We start from the raw sequence: 12,639 nt of genomic DNA on the forward strand, positions 1-12,639 counted from the left end.
TTAAATATAATGGACTTAGGAAACAAGCAAGCTAATTTTCTAGAAGTTTGCTTTGGATAGCTGGATTAAATTACTTTGGGGAAAAACTGCAGTGATAGCAAGATGAGCAGTGCAAGGCTCTAGAGGAAAGGGAGAGAAGCTGCTCTGTGCCTACCGGTGGAGATGGTGCTGTCTCCAGTATTGCAAATGCAAGTGGCTGCAACTCCTGCAAGTGTCTGCTGAGTTCCTTCAGGTCCTGTAAAGCTCTGTGCTGGGGTTGGTGTTTCCATCCTGGCTGTGTCCTGGTATGAGATTCTTAAAACCCATCTGTTCTGTTTCTAACATTCACAATTGGTTTTGGTTGGCTGCCCAAGAAGGATCTGGTGCACAGCCTTTTACATCCATTCACTCCTGAGACGTACTTGCGTGGAGCTGAATAAATCTGACATTCTTGTAGGTAGGTGGAAGACGAGGACTGCTGAGAATGACTTGTAGCAAATCCTTAAGTGGCAAAGAGTCAACAAGATGAAAATGAAGCTGACCGCTTGTAAGGAGGGCTGCTCTTCTGAGAATGTTGTGTTAAAGACATGCAGGAAGGGCACTGGAGGCACATAGCAATGCTATGTCAACGATGACCTCTGTTCCCAGAGAGCTGTCTCTGTGGCAGAGCGTTTCCTGTAGTACTCTACTGTAAGTGGCATGTTATGGGCCTTCAAGGAGCTTGGAACAAATCCCTTGAGCCAGAGCAGTGCAGGGGTTTGGATTATTCAGTGAGTGAGCTGAATGTGGAAGGAGAGGTAAATTTTGTCTGGAGCTGGTGTGACTTGTTAAAGCAAAGGATGGGAACTCGGCTCTCTTCCTAAATTTGCTGCTGGGAGCACGAACTTTGCAAGTCGAACACCTTCACGTTGAGTTTCCCTCTTTGGGAGGCTGGCAGTGGTGGTGCTGCTCCAGCAGGATGTGGTGCAGCTGCTTCAGCCTCGTGCATGGAGCAGGAAGCTCCCATCACAGCCAGGACCAGCTGATGGAGTGGGATGGAAAATCTGCTCCTTTTGTGATATTTCCAGCTGGGAAGCATCTCGTGCCCTGTTGTGCCCTCACTTCATAATCCCTTTTGTGTGAAAAGAGCTGCTGCCATCCCTGTAGAGAAGGGGAAATCAAGGCAGTGGGGCAGTGCTGCTGCAGCCTGGTTATGGCTGTCAGAAGAGAAGAGCTTTGAAGCTGGGGCTCAGCGTGCTCACAACTGAGCTGCTCCTTCCTTCCCTTTTTCTCGGTCGTCCTTCTTGCTCATGTTGGCCATTTGGGCTATGGAGTGCTGTAGAAAATAACCAGCTGTTTCGTTAAGTGAATTTGCTCGATCCCTCAAGTTGACAGATGATTTTTATTATGTACTATTACTTAATGAACTCTTTTGTGGCAAATGTAATTCAATACAGATTCTGATTCCCAGTTTGTCATCAGTCCTTTTGTAAAGGAAGAAAAATGGAAAAGGACTTGATTCCTTTATCTTGTTATGCTAATTGCATTAGGAATATTGGAGAAAAACAGTCAGTGAATTTAACAGCAGAAAAATCCAAGCCTGTATTTTACTGAGAGAAAATGAGAATTTACCGGGGCTGAACACAGCTGACTTTGGCTAAAGCACATTCTGATCTGTTTTGGGTTTTGAAAAACAGAAATATAAAAGTAATATGTAAAGATCTTAATCTAAAATTCATATGAGAAGCCTGTAACAGACAGAACAGAACGTGAGGAAGGAGTTGTAAGAGGAACTTGGAAAAAATCAGTACTTGTATCTCTCATTAGCGTGGACTTGGTCAGGGAGCTGCATGTGGCATCAAGCAGAGGTGGGATGCTCTGGAAGGGAATGGCAGTAAGGGTCAAACCAGTGGAAAAGTGTATGTGAGTGCTGTGCCCTCTAGAGACTGATTCGTGTTCTTATATTTGACTGCCTGCCACTAGAGCCCTTAAAATGAATGACATTTTATATCTCTTATTTCCTAGAGTTTAGCTTTTTAATTGTAAAATTGAGGTAATTTCACTTCCTCTACTTCTAAGAGGTTTAGGACGGGAGTTTTGTGCAAGAATGGAATTGTGGCTTTCAGAGTCTGAGCAGAAAGCTCCTGAGAACTGGAATACTCGTGTGATTAAAACAGGGCTCACATCCATGTGTTGAGTAATGGCTGAGGAAGGAAACGTTGATAAGTGTCTTCATTAAGTGCCTTTGATCCTCAGCTGAAAAAACCAGCAATCCTGCACTGGTGTTACTGACTGAGGCTCCAGCTGTGGTTTGACCACTGGTGCTGTAATGATCCTACGCCCCATTCCTTGCAGGGAGCTCCTTTGTACATCTGGGCTGGTTTTCAGTTCCTTGAAGGATCACAGATTTCTAGCCCAAACTGTGGAGCTGTAATACACCTGGTTAAGGGGATGTCATTAACAGATGACATCTTGGTGTCCCCTTTTGTTGTCTTTTTGGATGTGAGGTGCCCTGTAAGATCACTGTCTGTGTTGCTGATGCCTGTGGGAGCTTGTAAGCAGCATATGGGCATCAGCACTGATTTTCTTAAGTAGCCATCCAGAGTGTGTTATCAACCTGTCACCCACAGGGCAAGGAGATTGAGGAACATTGCTTTGAGGAAACACTAGATGTTCCTAATTGCTAACTGATTTATTAACGTGTCTTAGTGGAAATCCTAGCTAATGGTTGTACATGGAGAAAAAAGGGCTAGCATGTACATCTTGTCCAAGCATCCATTTCTTAATAGAAGTTATCCTAGATCTCTTTGGCCACCAACTGGTTGATCCAAATGAACATTGATGCAGTGTGGAAGGAGGCTGCAACGAGAAGGGAGCAGACGATTAACAGACATCACCTGTGTGTCTCTGGGAGTAAGCAACTCCATGTGAATGTGCACTGGCTGCAGGTTAAGTCTACACAACTAAGCTGTGCTGCTCATTCAACAAGATTGAAGAGAAGGAAGAGTTGTATTTGAGTTACAAGACTAGTTTCGTTTGCATTTCTCTCCTAGTAAATTAATCCTGTGTTTGTTGAGTCTCTGGGGCTAGATCTAAAGCTCAATGAATAGAAGGAAGCCGTGTCCTTTGCTCGAGGTACAAGGTGCTGTTGAACCCTATGGTTCCCAAAGCCCCTTGCAGGGATGAGGTACACTTGATCTCCTCAGCTCCATGTCTTGTGGGGCCGTAACTATCTGCAAAATACCTGAGCTGCTGGTAGGCAACGTTTAAAAGCTAATTTCTGTTAATTTAATCCATCCTCAGCCACTGTGTGATTCTGTAATTTGATGTATACAGACGTAATGTACTTAAGCAAAACACAGATCTCAAGTTTAAGAGCAGACTCTTTCACACTGCTCAGTTTAGGGCTGTAATGGTTGCAAACCGTCAGCTCTGTGTAACTGAAACTTTCTTCACCAGTTTTAAGGCAGGAAGAGATTTGTGATAATTTGCTCTGATGTGCACAGCACAGGCGGTAGGATCCCACAGAACACCCTGGAGACCCAGCAAATTGGCTCAGGTAACAGCAGAGAGCTCTCCCTGCTCAGTGTGTGGAAGAAAGCCTTGCTGCTCTGGCTTTGCAGTCATGATGCAGGTATGGAGGCAGCAGCAGCTGTGCTGCAAAGACAGAATCAAAAATCAGAGCCTCGAAACTGAATTAAATACCCAACAAAATATGCTTAAAGAGGATTCTTCATACAGGCATTATGGCTTGACCATCTTTAATACTACAAGTCAGATTAGCATGTGGATTAGCATTAGCGTTTGCAGTAACAGGATGGGAACATTTCATTCACGGAGCTGCAGCACACAGACTGCATCTGTGCTCATCTCACTTTGCATGCACACTTTAGAGCTACCATAGCTGAAATCTGTGGCCAGAACTTATTTTTTCTGACAGTCTTTATTGCACCAACATTCAATTTTAAGTGTTCAGACATCTGTCATAAATAAAACATTTTTAATTACGTCTTTGTTTTCCAAAAGGGGAAAAATCCCCTTTTTCTGTCATCCTAAGAAAAAAAAAAATTAATTTCTGATTTGTCATGCAGCTGTTTCTTAACGTGTAATTCATGTGGAATTATATTCAAGATAGAAATCTTCTCTTTGGGGAAACACAAAGTTCTTATGGAATCCTAGGGCTTCTGGTATTTACATAAAAATCTGGTGCTATTAGAATAGGAGGACTGGTTCTCTTAGAAGTTTACGCAGTTCCCATTGGGGGGGTAATGGTGTGTGGACCTCACAGCTCCTCCTGGTGCAGCACCAAACCTAAAACAAGAAGGAACATTCAGGCCAGCTTGAGGAGATTGCATTAATTTACAAATAACTTGTTAAAAAGACGCCCAGGTGGTTTCTGGAAAGGTGATGTAAGGAAAGTATGTGCTATCCTGTAAGTTCTGAAAGATGTTACACAGAACTTACATATGCTAAGATTGTTAGCAGATCCTTGATTTTTATAGAAACCTATGGAGATGAATCTTTTAATGACATTCTGTGTCAAAATGTTTTGGTTTCTATCATGCTGAAGCATTTCCTTTCTGCTAGGTTACAAAAATTTCATGCTTTATCCATGAGGACTGGAAAGCTGTAGGTGTGATCTTCTACAGCAGCTTCATTGCCTTAAAACAAATTACTTCATTACTGTATCAAACTCATTTTGGAGTTATATGCCTTATAGAAACTTTTCTGATTTGGCATTTGGTGAGAATGGAGCTGGGGAACCCAGTTTGTGATTAGGCTGTGAGTTCCATGAAGGGGTGCAGTAAGGGATGACCCCTCACCGGGCGCTGAAGCTAGAATTCAGATCTGCAGGGCCATACCCGTAGAGAGGAGGAAATGGGAACCGCATCCCATCGTGTGCTGCTGGCAGATCCTGGATGCTGGTGGGCAGCTGAGGTGGGGCCCTCTGGTAGGGGAATCCGGGCTGAACCAAGGGGATGTAATTCAGCAGAGGAGTGTAGGGTGACCGGAACATCTGTGGGCTGAATGGAGCCCCCTGGGGAGGAGACAGAAGCACGGGAGGATGGTGAGAGTCTGCAGGTGGGTGATGGTCCCAGCGATAGGAACTGGGGTTCACTGAAACATTTTCAGATATTTTGGTGTATTTTTTTTCCCCGCTTCTAATATCTCCTTTAACCTGCTGCTCTTCTCGGTGAGGACTCCCATCTTCATTCAAGTTTGGGCTCAGTTTGCTTCGCTTTAAGTGCTTTTCAAATAATCTAGAGCAAAAGCTGGAGGAGCTGGGTGGCTGTGTGGGACTACAGCTGTGGCTTTGGCCCTCTAAGTTCACTCTTCCTCTCTATTTTTGATCCTAGAGAAAGGTGGTTTTTGCCCTTACATAAATGCAAACTCTTAAAAAAAAATAAATAATAATAATAATAAAACTGCAGTCTGAATGGAGAAGACACAAATTATTTGGTACAAAACTTGAGCGTGTGCAATAGATCTCTTTGCTTAGAGGCTCAGGGCCATCTCCTGAGCTATCTTGCAATAAGTACTCCTCCAAAGAACTAAATGAACTTAGCCCAGCTCAGCATCTTGTCCCCAGATCTGTTTTTGTCACCAATGTCAATCTCGGCATACGACAAACATTACTGACTAGTCCATTGTGCTTAGCATCTGTGCTCTGCAAATTGGAGCACATTTGTAGCCATTTGAACACACCTGTCTTGAATAGCATCCAAAGGAAGGGTGTAGAGCTTGCTGGAAAGGGATCCTTGCTCGCTGGTATGGTCCCTGTTAAGCATATGGAAAGCATGACTTTTAAAACGATTTGAGTCGCTCTGTTAATTATTATTACTTTTGTGTGAGATTTTTTTTTTAGTGGGAAGTTATGTTCAGAGAAACCAGGTTGAACTAAATTAATTTCTTAGCTTTGGGGAAAAGTCTTCCCTTGGTCTCCCTACGACATCCAGAAGAAGTGTTTCCTTTCAGCCCAATGCTGGGTGTGGAAGGACTGCACTTGTCCTGTGCTCAGTAGGTCTCTGAACTGTGGGCTTCAGGGGAAATGGGGAAATTCTTGGACTGTAAATCATGGATACATGGGATTCCCAGTGTTTTATTCCTTTTGACTTAAGGATTTGCTGTCTTAATAATGGCTTTTTACTTTGAGATGAGGTCCCCTTTCATCAGGTGAAGAAAGCAGGATCCCAGTGTGTAAACAGAGCCACCAAGTGAAATATCCCTAATGAATTATTAGCTCAAAGTATTTGTAATACAGGATAAATATTTGTAAATACAGCATAAACATGGAAACTAATGAATGCCAAGAGAGGTCAGCATTCAGTATATGTCAATAAAACGTCATCCTTTGATCACAAACATCTCGGAGGACTGCATTACAGAGGATGTTAATACTCTGATGGTGAACCAGTGCGATGCCAGTGTAATTAATCACTGTAGGTCAGCAGTCTGGTTTCTTATAAGCACTGCCCTACAAATCAGAAAGCAGTTTTCACAGCAGTGGTAGCTGGTGCCCTGAGCTTGTTGGTGTGGGCCTGGAAATGTTCTGCTCTTCTCAAAATGTGGGTTTATTTAATCTTACCTGAAAGGGTGGGAAGTGTGGCTGGTTTGGAAATAGAGGGAGTGGAGGGAAGCTCAGACTGGGCCACATTGGCTGGTTTAAGGTTGTGGTTGTTGTAGTAGCAGAAAAGCGTGGAGTAGAAGGACTGGCATTGTATATAACAATTTTTTTATCCAACATTGCGGTAGTTACTGTAAAACAAAACAAGGTTGAAGGTAATTAAGCATTCCCTTCATTAAACTGTGAAGCACTTGCAACTACGAGGACATGCTCTCCCTGTGAGCAAAGTGTTTAAGATGCTTTTGCAGGCTATATTTCTGGAGCACAGAGACCCACACTTGGAAATCAGCAGTTCATATTCACATGTAGGGCCATGAAACCCCCAGCCCACAGGATCTGGAGTCAAGTTAATTGCCTGAGCTGTAAGAATGACTGGAATGGGGCAAAAGGTTCTTGTTTCATTCTTACAGAGCTCAAAACTATCTGAGATCAGGAAATTATCACAGAAGAAGCTGATGGTGTGAAGTCTCCAGACTGATAAATCCAACCCAGAAACTTAATAGCAGATCTAGAAATGCATCATTATTTTTCTCCATTCTGAGATGCTTAAATGCTTTAAGTTATCAATATTTTGTGGAAATGCGGATTTCTTAAGCATCTCTTACTGGGAACCCAAAGTCATAACATCTGATACACAACCACCCCCCTCCAAACAGCCTAGCTTATAGAAAATATTGACCAGGTATTGATATTGACCAAAGCTCTGTGGTTATGATCTTCCTGTATTTCTTGCTTGCTCATATGAGGAGGACACTGGATAGAGGAGAGAGCAATATTGGCATCTGATACGAAATGCAATTTGGGAATGGGAAGGATTAGCTCGGTAGATTTCAGTCCTACAAACAAGTTTGGAAGACACCACTGCAAAGTGAACCCCACCTCAGCCAACTGTGTGCAACCACTTCCACTCAGCCTTGGTTCTCCCATCGCTCCCAGTGCTTTACCAGCACCATGCCCTGATCCATACCTGGATTCTGCAGTGCCTTTGGGGCTGCGTTGGAGTCAGGTCTGGAGCAAATCTTGGCGACTGTTGAGAGCTGTTGCTTCTGTCCTGCAGTTTGACTTTCTGCTGCCAGAGCTGGCACAGCTGTGCTATTCCTTGCAGTGCTAAACGTGCCATTCTGGAGGAACTCTTTCACTGCCTTGCTTTCCTCAGCCATGACCTGCCTGTCTGGGCCCTTGGCAATGTCTGTGTGTTTCAGCAGCAATGGCATCCCCAGCTTGCTGCCAGCACCTGTGGTGCTGCTGTCCCCCAGCCCCTTGGAGCTCCTGGGAGAGCTTGCTGAATGCAGGAGGTTGGTGATGGTGGATTTAGCAGAAAGCTGAGCATCGCAGAGAGCTCTTAATTTCATCTCTCTTTCTCTGTTTCCAATCACTGCTCTGTATATACTTTCAAGTCCCTCTGTTTCATCTAGCAACCAGTCTCTGTAAGAAAGTGGAATAAGGATTCTGTTCAGAGTTTGACATAAGATTGAGCTCATTTTCTTGACTCCTCCTACACCTTGCATTTCTGTCTCATTTATGTTCTGTTTAAGATTCGAGCGTTCCTTCTCAACCAGAACAAAAACTTCTTCCAGCACACTGTCCTTTTCCAAAGAACCACATAAAAATGGAAAAACTAAAACAAAATCTCAGCTTAATACATCTATTCAGGAATAACTGAAGTTGGGTGACAGCATTTCAGATAGGAAGCCCTGAAATCCTCTGGGACCTTACAGTGGGTCGGCTGCCAGGGCTTAATGCTGTGTTCTCTGAGGCACACCTCAGTGCCCATGGTGGTTCCCTGCTCAAAATACTCATTTAAATTCCACTTTGCTCCTTCACAGCCAGGTATGTTCAATAACTTAACGTATTATCAATTTACTCTCCTCAGTTTGAGGGAAAGCGATGCTCTGTGCATGCACTGCACAGATACATATATAGTACATAAGTGGATTGCTAATATTAGTGAAATCTGAATACTTAGATGTATCTAATTATGTCTAATCATAGGATCACTATCATTGGCAGGATGCTGCTTTTTCCCCTATTTTTAAAGAGCAGATAGCTTAAAATCCTCAACAAATTCATACTATGGGCATAAACTTAGAAAATTGCTGTTATTTCCAGAGTAAAGCTTATTTTCTACAACACTTTATCCCATCTTTCACTGGGATTCTTCTCTGCAGTGGTGGTTGGAAAGACCTGGAGGGTTGGTTTTGGACTTGGGCTTTAGGTTACTGAAGTCCTCGGTAGCTTTGCTCTTCTGAATCGAAATACTGCAGAACAAACCCAGGAAGGTGAAACTTGTTGTTGTTTGTTCAAAAGATTGCAGGTACTTTTTTAAACGAGCGAAACAGCAATTTGCATAAGTCAATATTCTAAGATAATTAAAGATTGCTAACCAGAGCAAGGTCATGCAGTGTAATCTTTGACCACTGGTGTTACTGCAGCTCGTGGGCTGGGGAGCACCTCTATTGACTCCTGGGTATGGAGAGATGAAGGAAAATAATTCAGTGCAGTTCTGTCAGGAATAACAGAGGTACCCATGGTACAGAAGCTGCTCTCTCCAAGGTCAGAGGTGGGGACCCGACCCAGGGTTGCCTCACCTGAAGAGATTTTAAGGAAGTTCTTTTGAATTCTGTACTGCAGTTTGGTTTCAGCGCTTCAGGTTTGGTATTTTTGGAAGGTTCAGTGACTCAGGAGGGTCTTTGAACAACTGATGAGCAATGTACTGTGATGAGTGTATGCAGAGGGTACTTCTTTGCTGAAGAGCCTGCTTGCTGAATGCATGAAAATGCTGCTGGCAGAAGGGTCAGAGCAGCTGCCCAAAGCAACTCGAAGATCAGCAGGCGAAAAATGACTCATTTTTCTGAACCTGAGAATGGTGCTTTAGCCACTGTGCTTTGCTGGCTTGTTAATTTCATCTTAGTTGGAGTTGCTGAGTTTGTCACAGGTCCTTTCTGCTTGTCCCAAACCATTTTGATCTGCTGCCTCAGCCCTGTTACGGTGGCTTAAGTGTGGCTGCAGGTTGCTGGGGGTGGGAGGCTGCTGGCACTGCATTAAATTAATTGCTAAAAACTAGGCCTGTGTATTTCTATTGGTAGCTTTGTTTCTGTAATTTTTTTAGTTGTTAATAGTTCATGGTGCTTCATACCATATCTCTTTGCTTGGACTTCTAAGCAGCTGGCAGGACCAAGGGATGTGGCTGAGCATGTGCTAATTAAGATGTTTCAGCAGCATAACTTGACCTACCAGTGCAACTCCATTGGCTTAAAGGTTATTCTTGGGTTGTTTGCCTTCGCTTAGTTTATTCTAGTTCAATTATTATTTTTGTTACGGATATGGAAGGGAAAGGGAAGGAGCCAGGACTCCAAGATCTACGCCCTGGGTTTCACACTGATACAGTGTTGGGCATTTCCCCTTCTGTTCCTCCATGTCTTCAGCTAAAATTATCAAATTATCAGCTTTTTCAGTCTGTGAAGTTGGCCTTAAAAGACACGATTGCAGTTTTTCACTGTATCAGGCAAGATGTGTGATTTATGTAGGCTTTAAGAACTGGACACGTGCTAATAACTTGCTGATTGATAGCTGGATTTGTAAATTTCACTTTTTTTCTACTTCAGGAGCATATAGTAAATATTACCCCATTAATCTGAAGAGCATCCTTCCCTCCCTTATCACCATTTGTCCCACAGAACATGATTTGGCATAATTTTTTCTGTGCTAAATTCAGCTTCTCTTTGTAAAGATCAGCTGTTTACAGTAGCTTCCTTATAACACTTTAATTTTCGATTTTGTTCCTTTTGAATGCTGCTTTCACTTCTTCCTGTAAATATTTTGATGTGCATGTAGTTGTTTTTCTTTAAATGTTGTGGGGAAGAGAACGCAGCAGCTGCTTATGGTGCTTCAGATTTTCAAGTAGCTGGCTTTCACGGGACACGCTCTCCCAAATAAAACTGGTTATAGTGGGAAAAGTGGGAATGCTTTGTCCTATTTGGCCTGAAGTCAACCCAGCACCCCGTGCTCCAGCTCTCTGTTACCAGGGGTTATGAGGGCTCTGTTGAGCCGGGCACTGAAGGGGAGGCAGCAGCCCCTTGTCCTGCAGTGCTGGTGGTCACTCACCCACTGTGGGCTCCATTCCTGCTCCATGGGGGACCAGGTGGATCCGTGCAGACGATGGGCTGCAGCTCCCAGGAGAGGCTCTGCACGCGTTTCCAGATCTCGTGGCAGGCTTTGTCCAGCCCGTCTTGGGGTGTGTTGTCGTGGATCCAGATGTGTCGTGGGAATGGCCCCAATGGGAACGACCCCTCCGATTTCACTGCTGGGGCTGAAAACCTGTCCGTGCCAGTGAGCATCCTTCAACCTCTTTGCATTCAGGCAATCTTTTTGAACGATGTTTTGTGTACGTGGCAAACGGAAAGAAGAGCCGTGGCAACCATGGAATGCCAGGACCTGGCAGTTGGTAACTGCAAAAACCCACTTGTCCTTGGCACAGCTGGGAGCTTTCCTTCTAATAAACCTATAACTAGATTCCTGTATTTCCAGGGTCAGCGTTCAGCTGTCCCTTGCCCTTCTTCCTCTTCCTGGAGCTCTGCCTTTCCCACTTGATGTGCAGGTGATGAAGCTCTGAAGAGCACATGGCTCTTGTTAACTCATGGCTTTGCCCAGATAAATGTTATTTTCTCCCTACCAACAGTGATGATATGGTTAAGAAAGAATAACTGTGTGGTAGTTACTAAGATGTTTTGCATTCCTATGCCAGATTAATAGTGGTGAAACTCTCAATTTTTGGCATCATTCTCCAAGTGTGAGTGCCTTCTGTGGTTCCTCATTGATCACCAAGGGTTGTGTTTGTGAGCTGCACCGGGGGGAAGAGAGAAAGGAGAGCCCAAGGGATGTGGGTTGGTGTTTGTGCCTGGTACTGACACTTGTCCTACGTGCCCTTTCCAAGCTCTCAACTGCTCTTCTTATGGGAAACCGTTGTGAGGATGTGGTTCCTATTTGTGAGCTGCTTTCAGCTCTCTGCCTTAAACTAGGAATCAGGGATGTTACAATTGCTCTAATTTCATTGGGAGGGATCACAGAGCTTACTGTTTGGGCTGGGAGGAAGAGGTATTTTGGGCTACGCAAAGTACAAAACACTTGGCTGAGTATCTGCCATAAAGTCTGAAGGCAGGATGTTGATCTGAGCCCTGGTTGGACTGCAGACTTCCCAGCCCCCAGTGGTCCCCCCCCCTCCATTGATGACTCCTTGCAAAATCACCCCGAAGGTGAGATGCAAAGTGAGTGTCAGAGGTCAGAAGTGGGCTGTTAAGCAGAACCTGCAAACATCTCCTTGGGGAGGTGAGTTGTAGTGGTAGATGTTGGTTACGGTGATAGATTCTACTACATCCGTCACGCTGTCCATTTAGCAAATAAATACTTCTTCTTTTTCTTTCTTAAAGAGAGAGTAAGCTTTCTTTGCTAGGTGTGGGGTCCTGCTTGGTTGGGAGCCCTTCATTTGCAATAGGTATGGCGTTATTGCCCAGGAATAAAGTAGGACTGTGTCTCCTCAATGCCTCGATTATGCTGGCTGCTTGCTCCCGGTGCGGGGCTCCAGCCCTTGGCTCGGCCGTGCTCTGCTGTGCGCAGCAACCGAGTCGCATCTCCGGCTACAGCCTGGGGGTGGGGGACCGAGGTGGACGGCTGTGTAAGGGAGAAGCAATGTTATAGGGCTGTCAAGTGTGGCACCCTGTTCTCTGATCCTTTTCGATTTGGATCTGTGCCTTTGAACAATAAGGTCTATTTGAATAGGACACTGCAGTTTAAGCAGACATAAAGCAACTCTTTCATGTAACAGCACTGGTTGCCTTGGCTCTTGGCATCGGCTCACAGTGTAGGCAGTGGAAGGATTCAAATGCGGAGGGGACACAGGGAAAGGGAGCGAGAGAGAGAGGATGGATCCGAGGGCGGAGGGACAGATTTGCGAACCCTCGATATAATTTGTTTTTAGCTGTCAAATAAGCTCATTCAGGGCAACCGGAACAAGCTCCAAGAAGGGGGTTTTGCAGCAAAGCAACTGCAGCAAACGCAGC

At 44.5% G+C, this 12,639-nt stretch overlaps 1 protein-coding gene across 1 annotated transcript; it reads right to left on the reverse strand.

Annotated features, from left to right (window-relative positions):
* Positions 1–4,018: 4,018 nt before the first annotated feature.
* C25H1orf94 (chromosome 25 C1orf94 homolog) lies at positions 4,019–11,000 on the reverse strand. The gene is made up of 6 exons (XM_019622751.1): positions 10,688–11,000; positions 7,551–8,008; positions 6,545–6,714; positions 5,665–5,736; positions 4,821–4,996; positions 4,019–4,269 (listed from the first exon to the last, which is right to left on the reverse strand). The coding sequence occupies exons 1-6, from the start codon at positions 10,918–10,920 to the stop codon at positions 4,194–4,196; spliced, it is 1,185 nt and encodes a 394-aa protein (XP_019478296.1). The 5' UTR covers positions 10,921–11,000; the 3' UTR covers positions 4,019–4,193.
* Between the last annotated feature and the right edge of the window lie 1,639 nt (positions 11,001–12,639).

Source organism: Meleagris gallopavo, chromosome 25 (assembly GCF_000146605.3).
Source record: "Meleagris gallopavo isolate NT-WF06-2002-E0010 breed Aviagen turkey brand Nicholas breeding stock chromosome 25, Turkey_5.1, whole genome shotgun sequence".
Classification (NCBI taxonomy): Eukaryota; Metazoa; Chordata; class Aves; order Galliformes; family Phasianidae; genus Meleagris; species Meleagris gallopavo.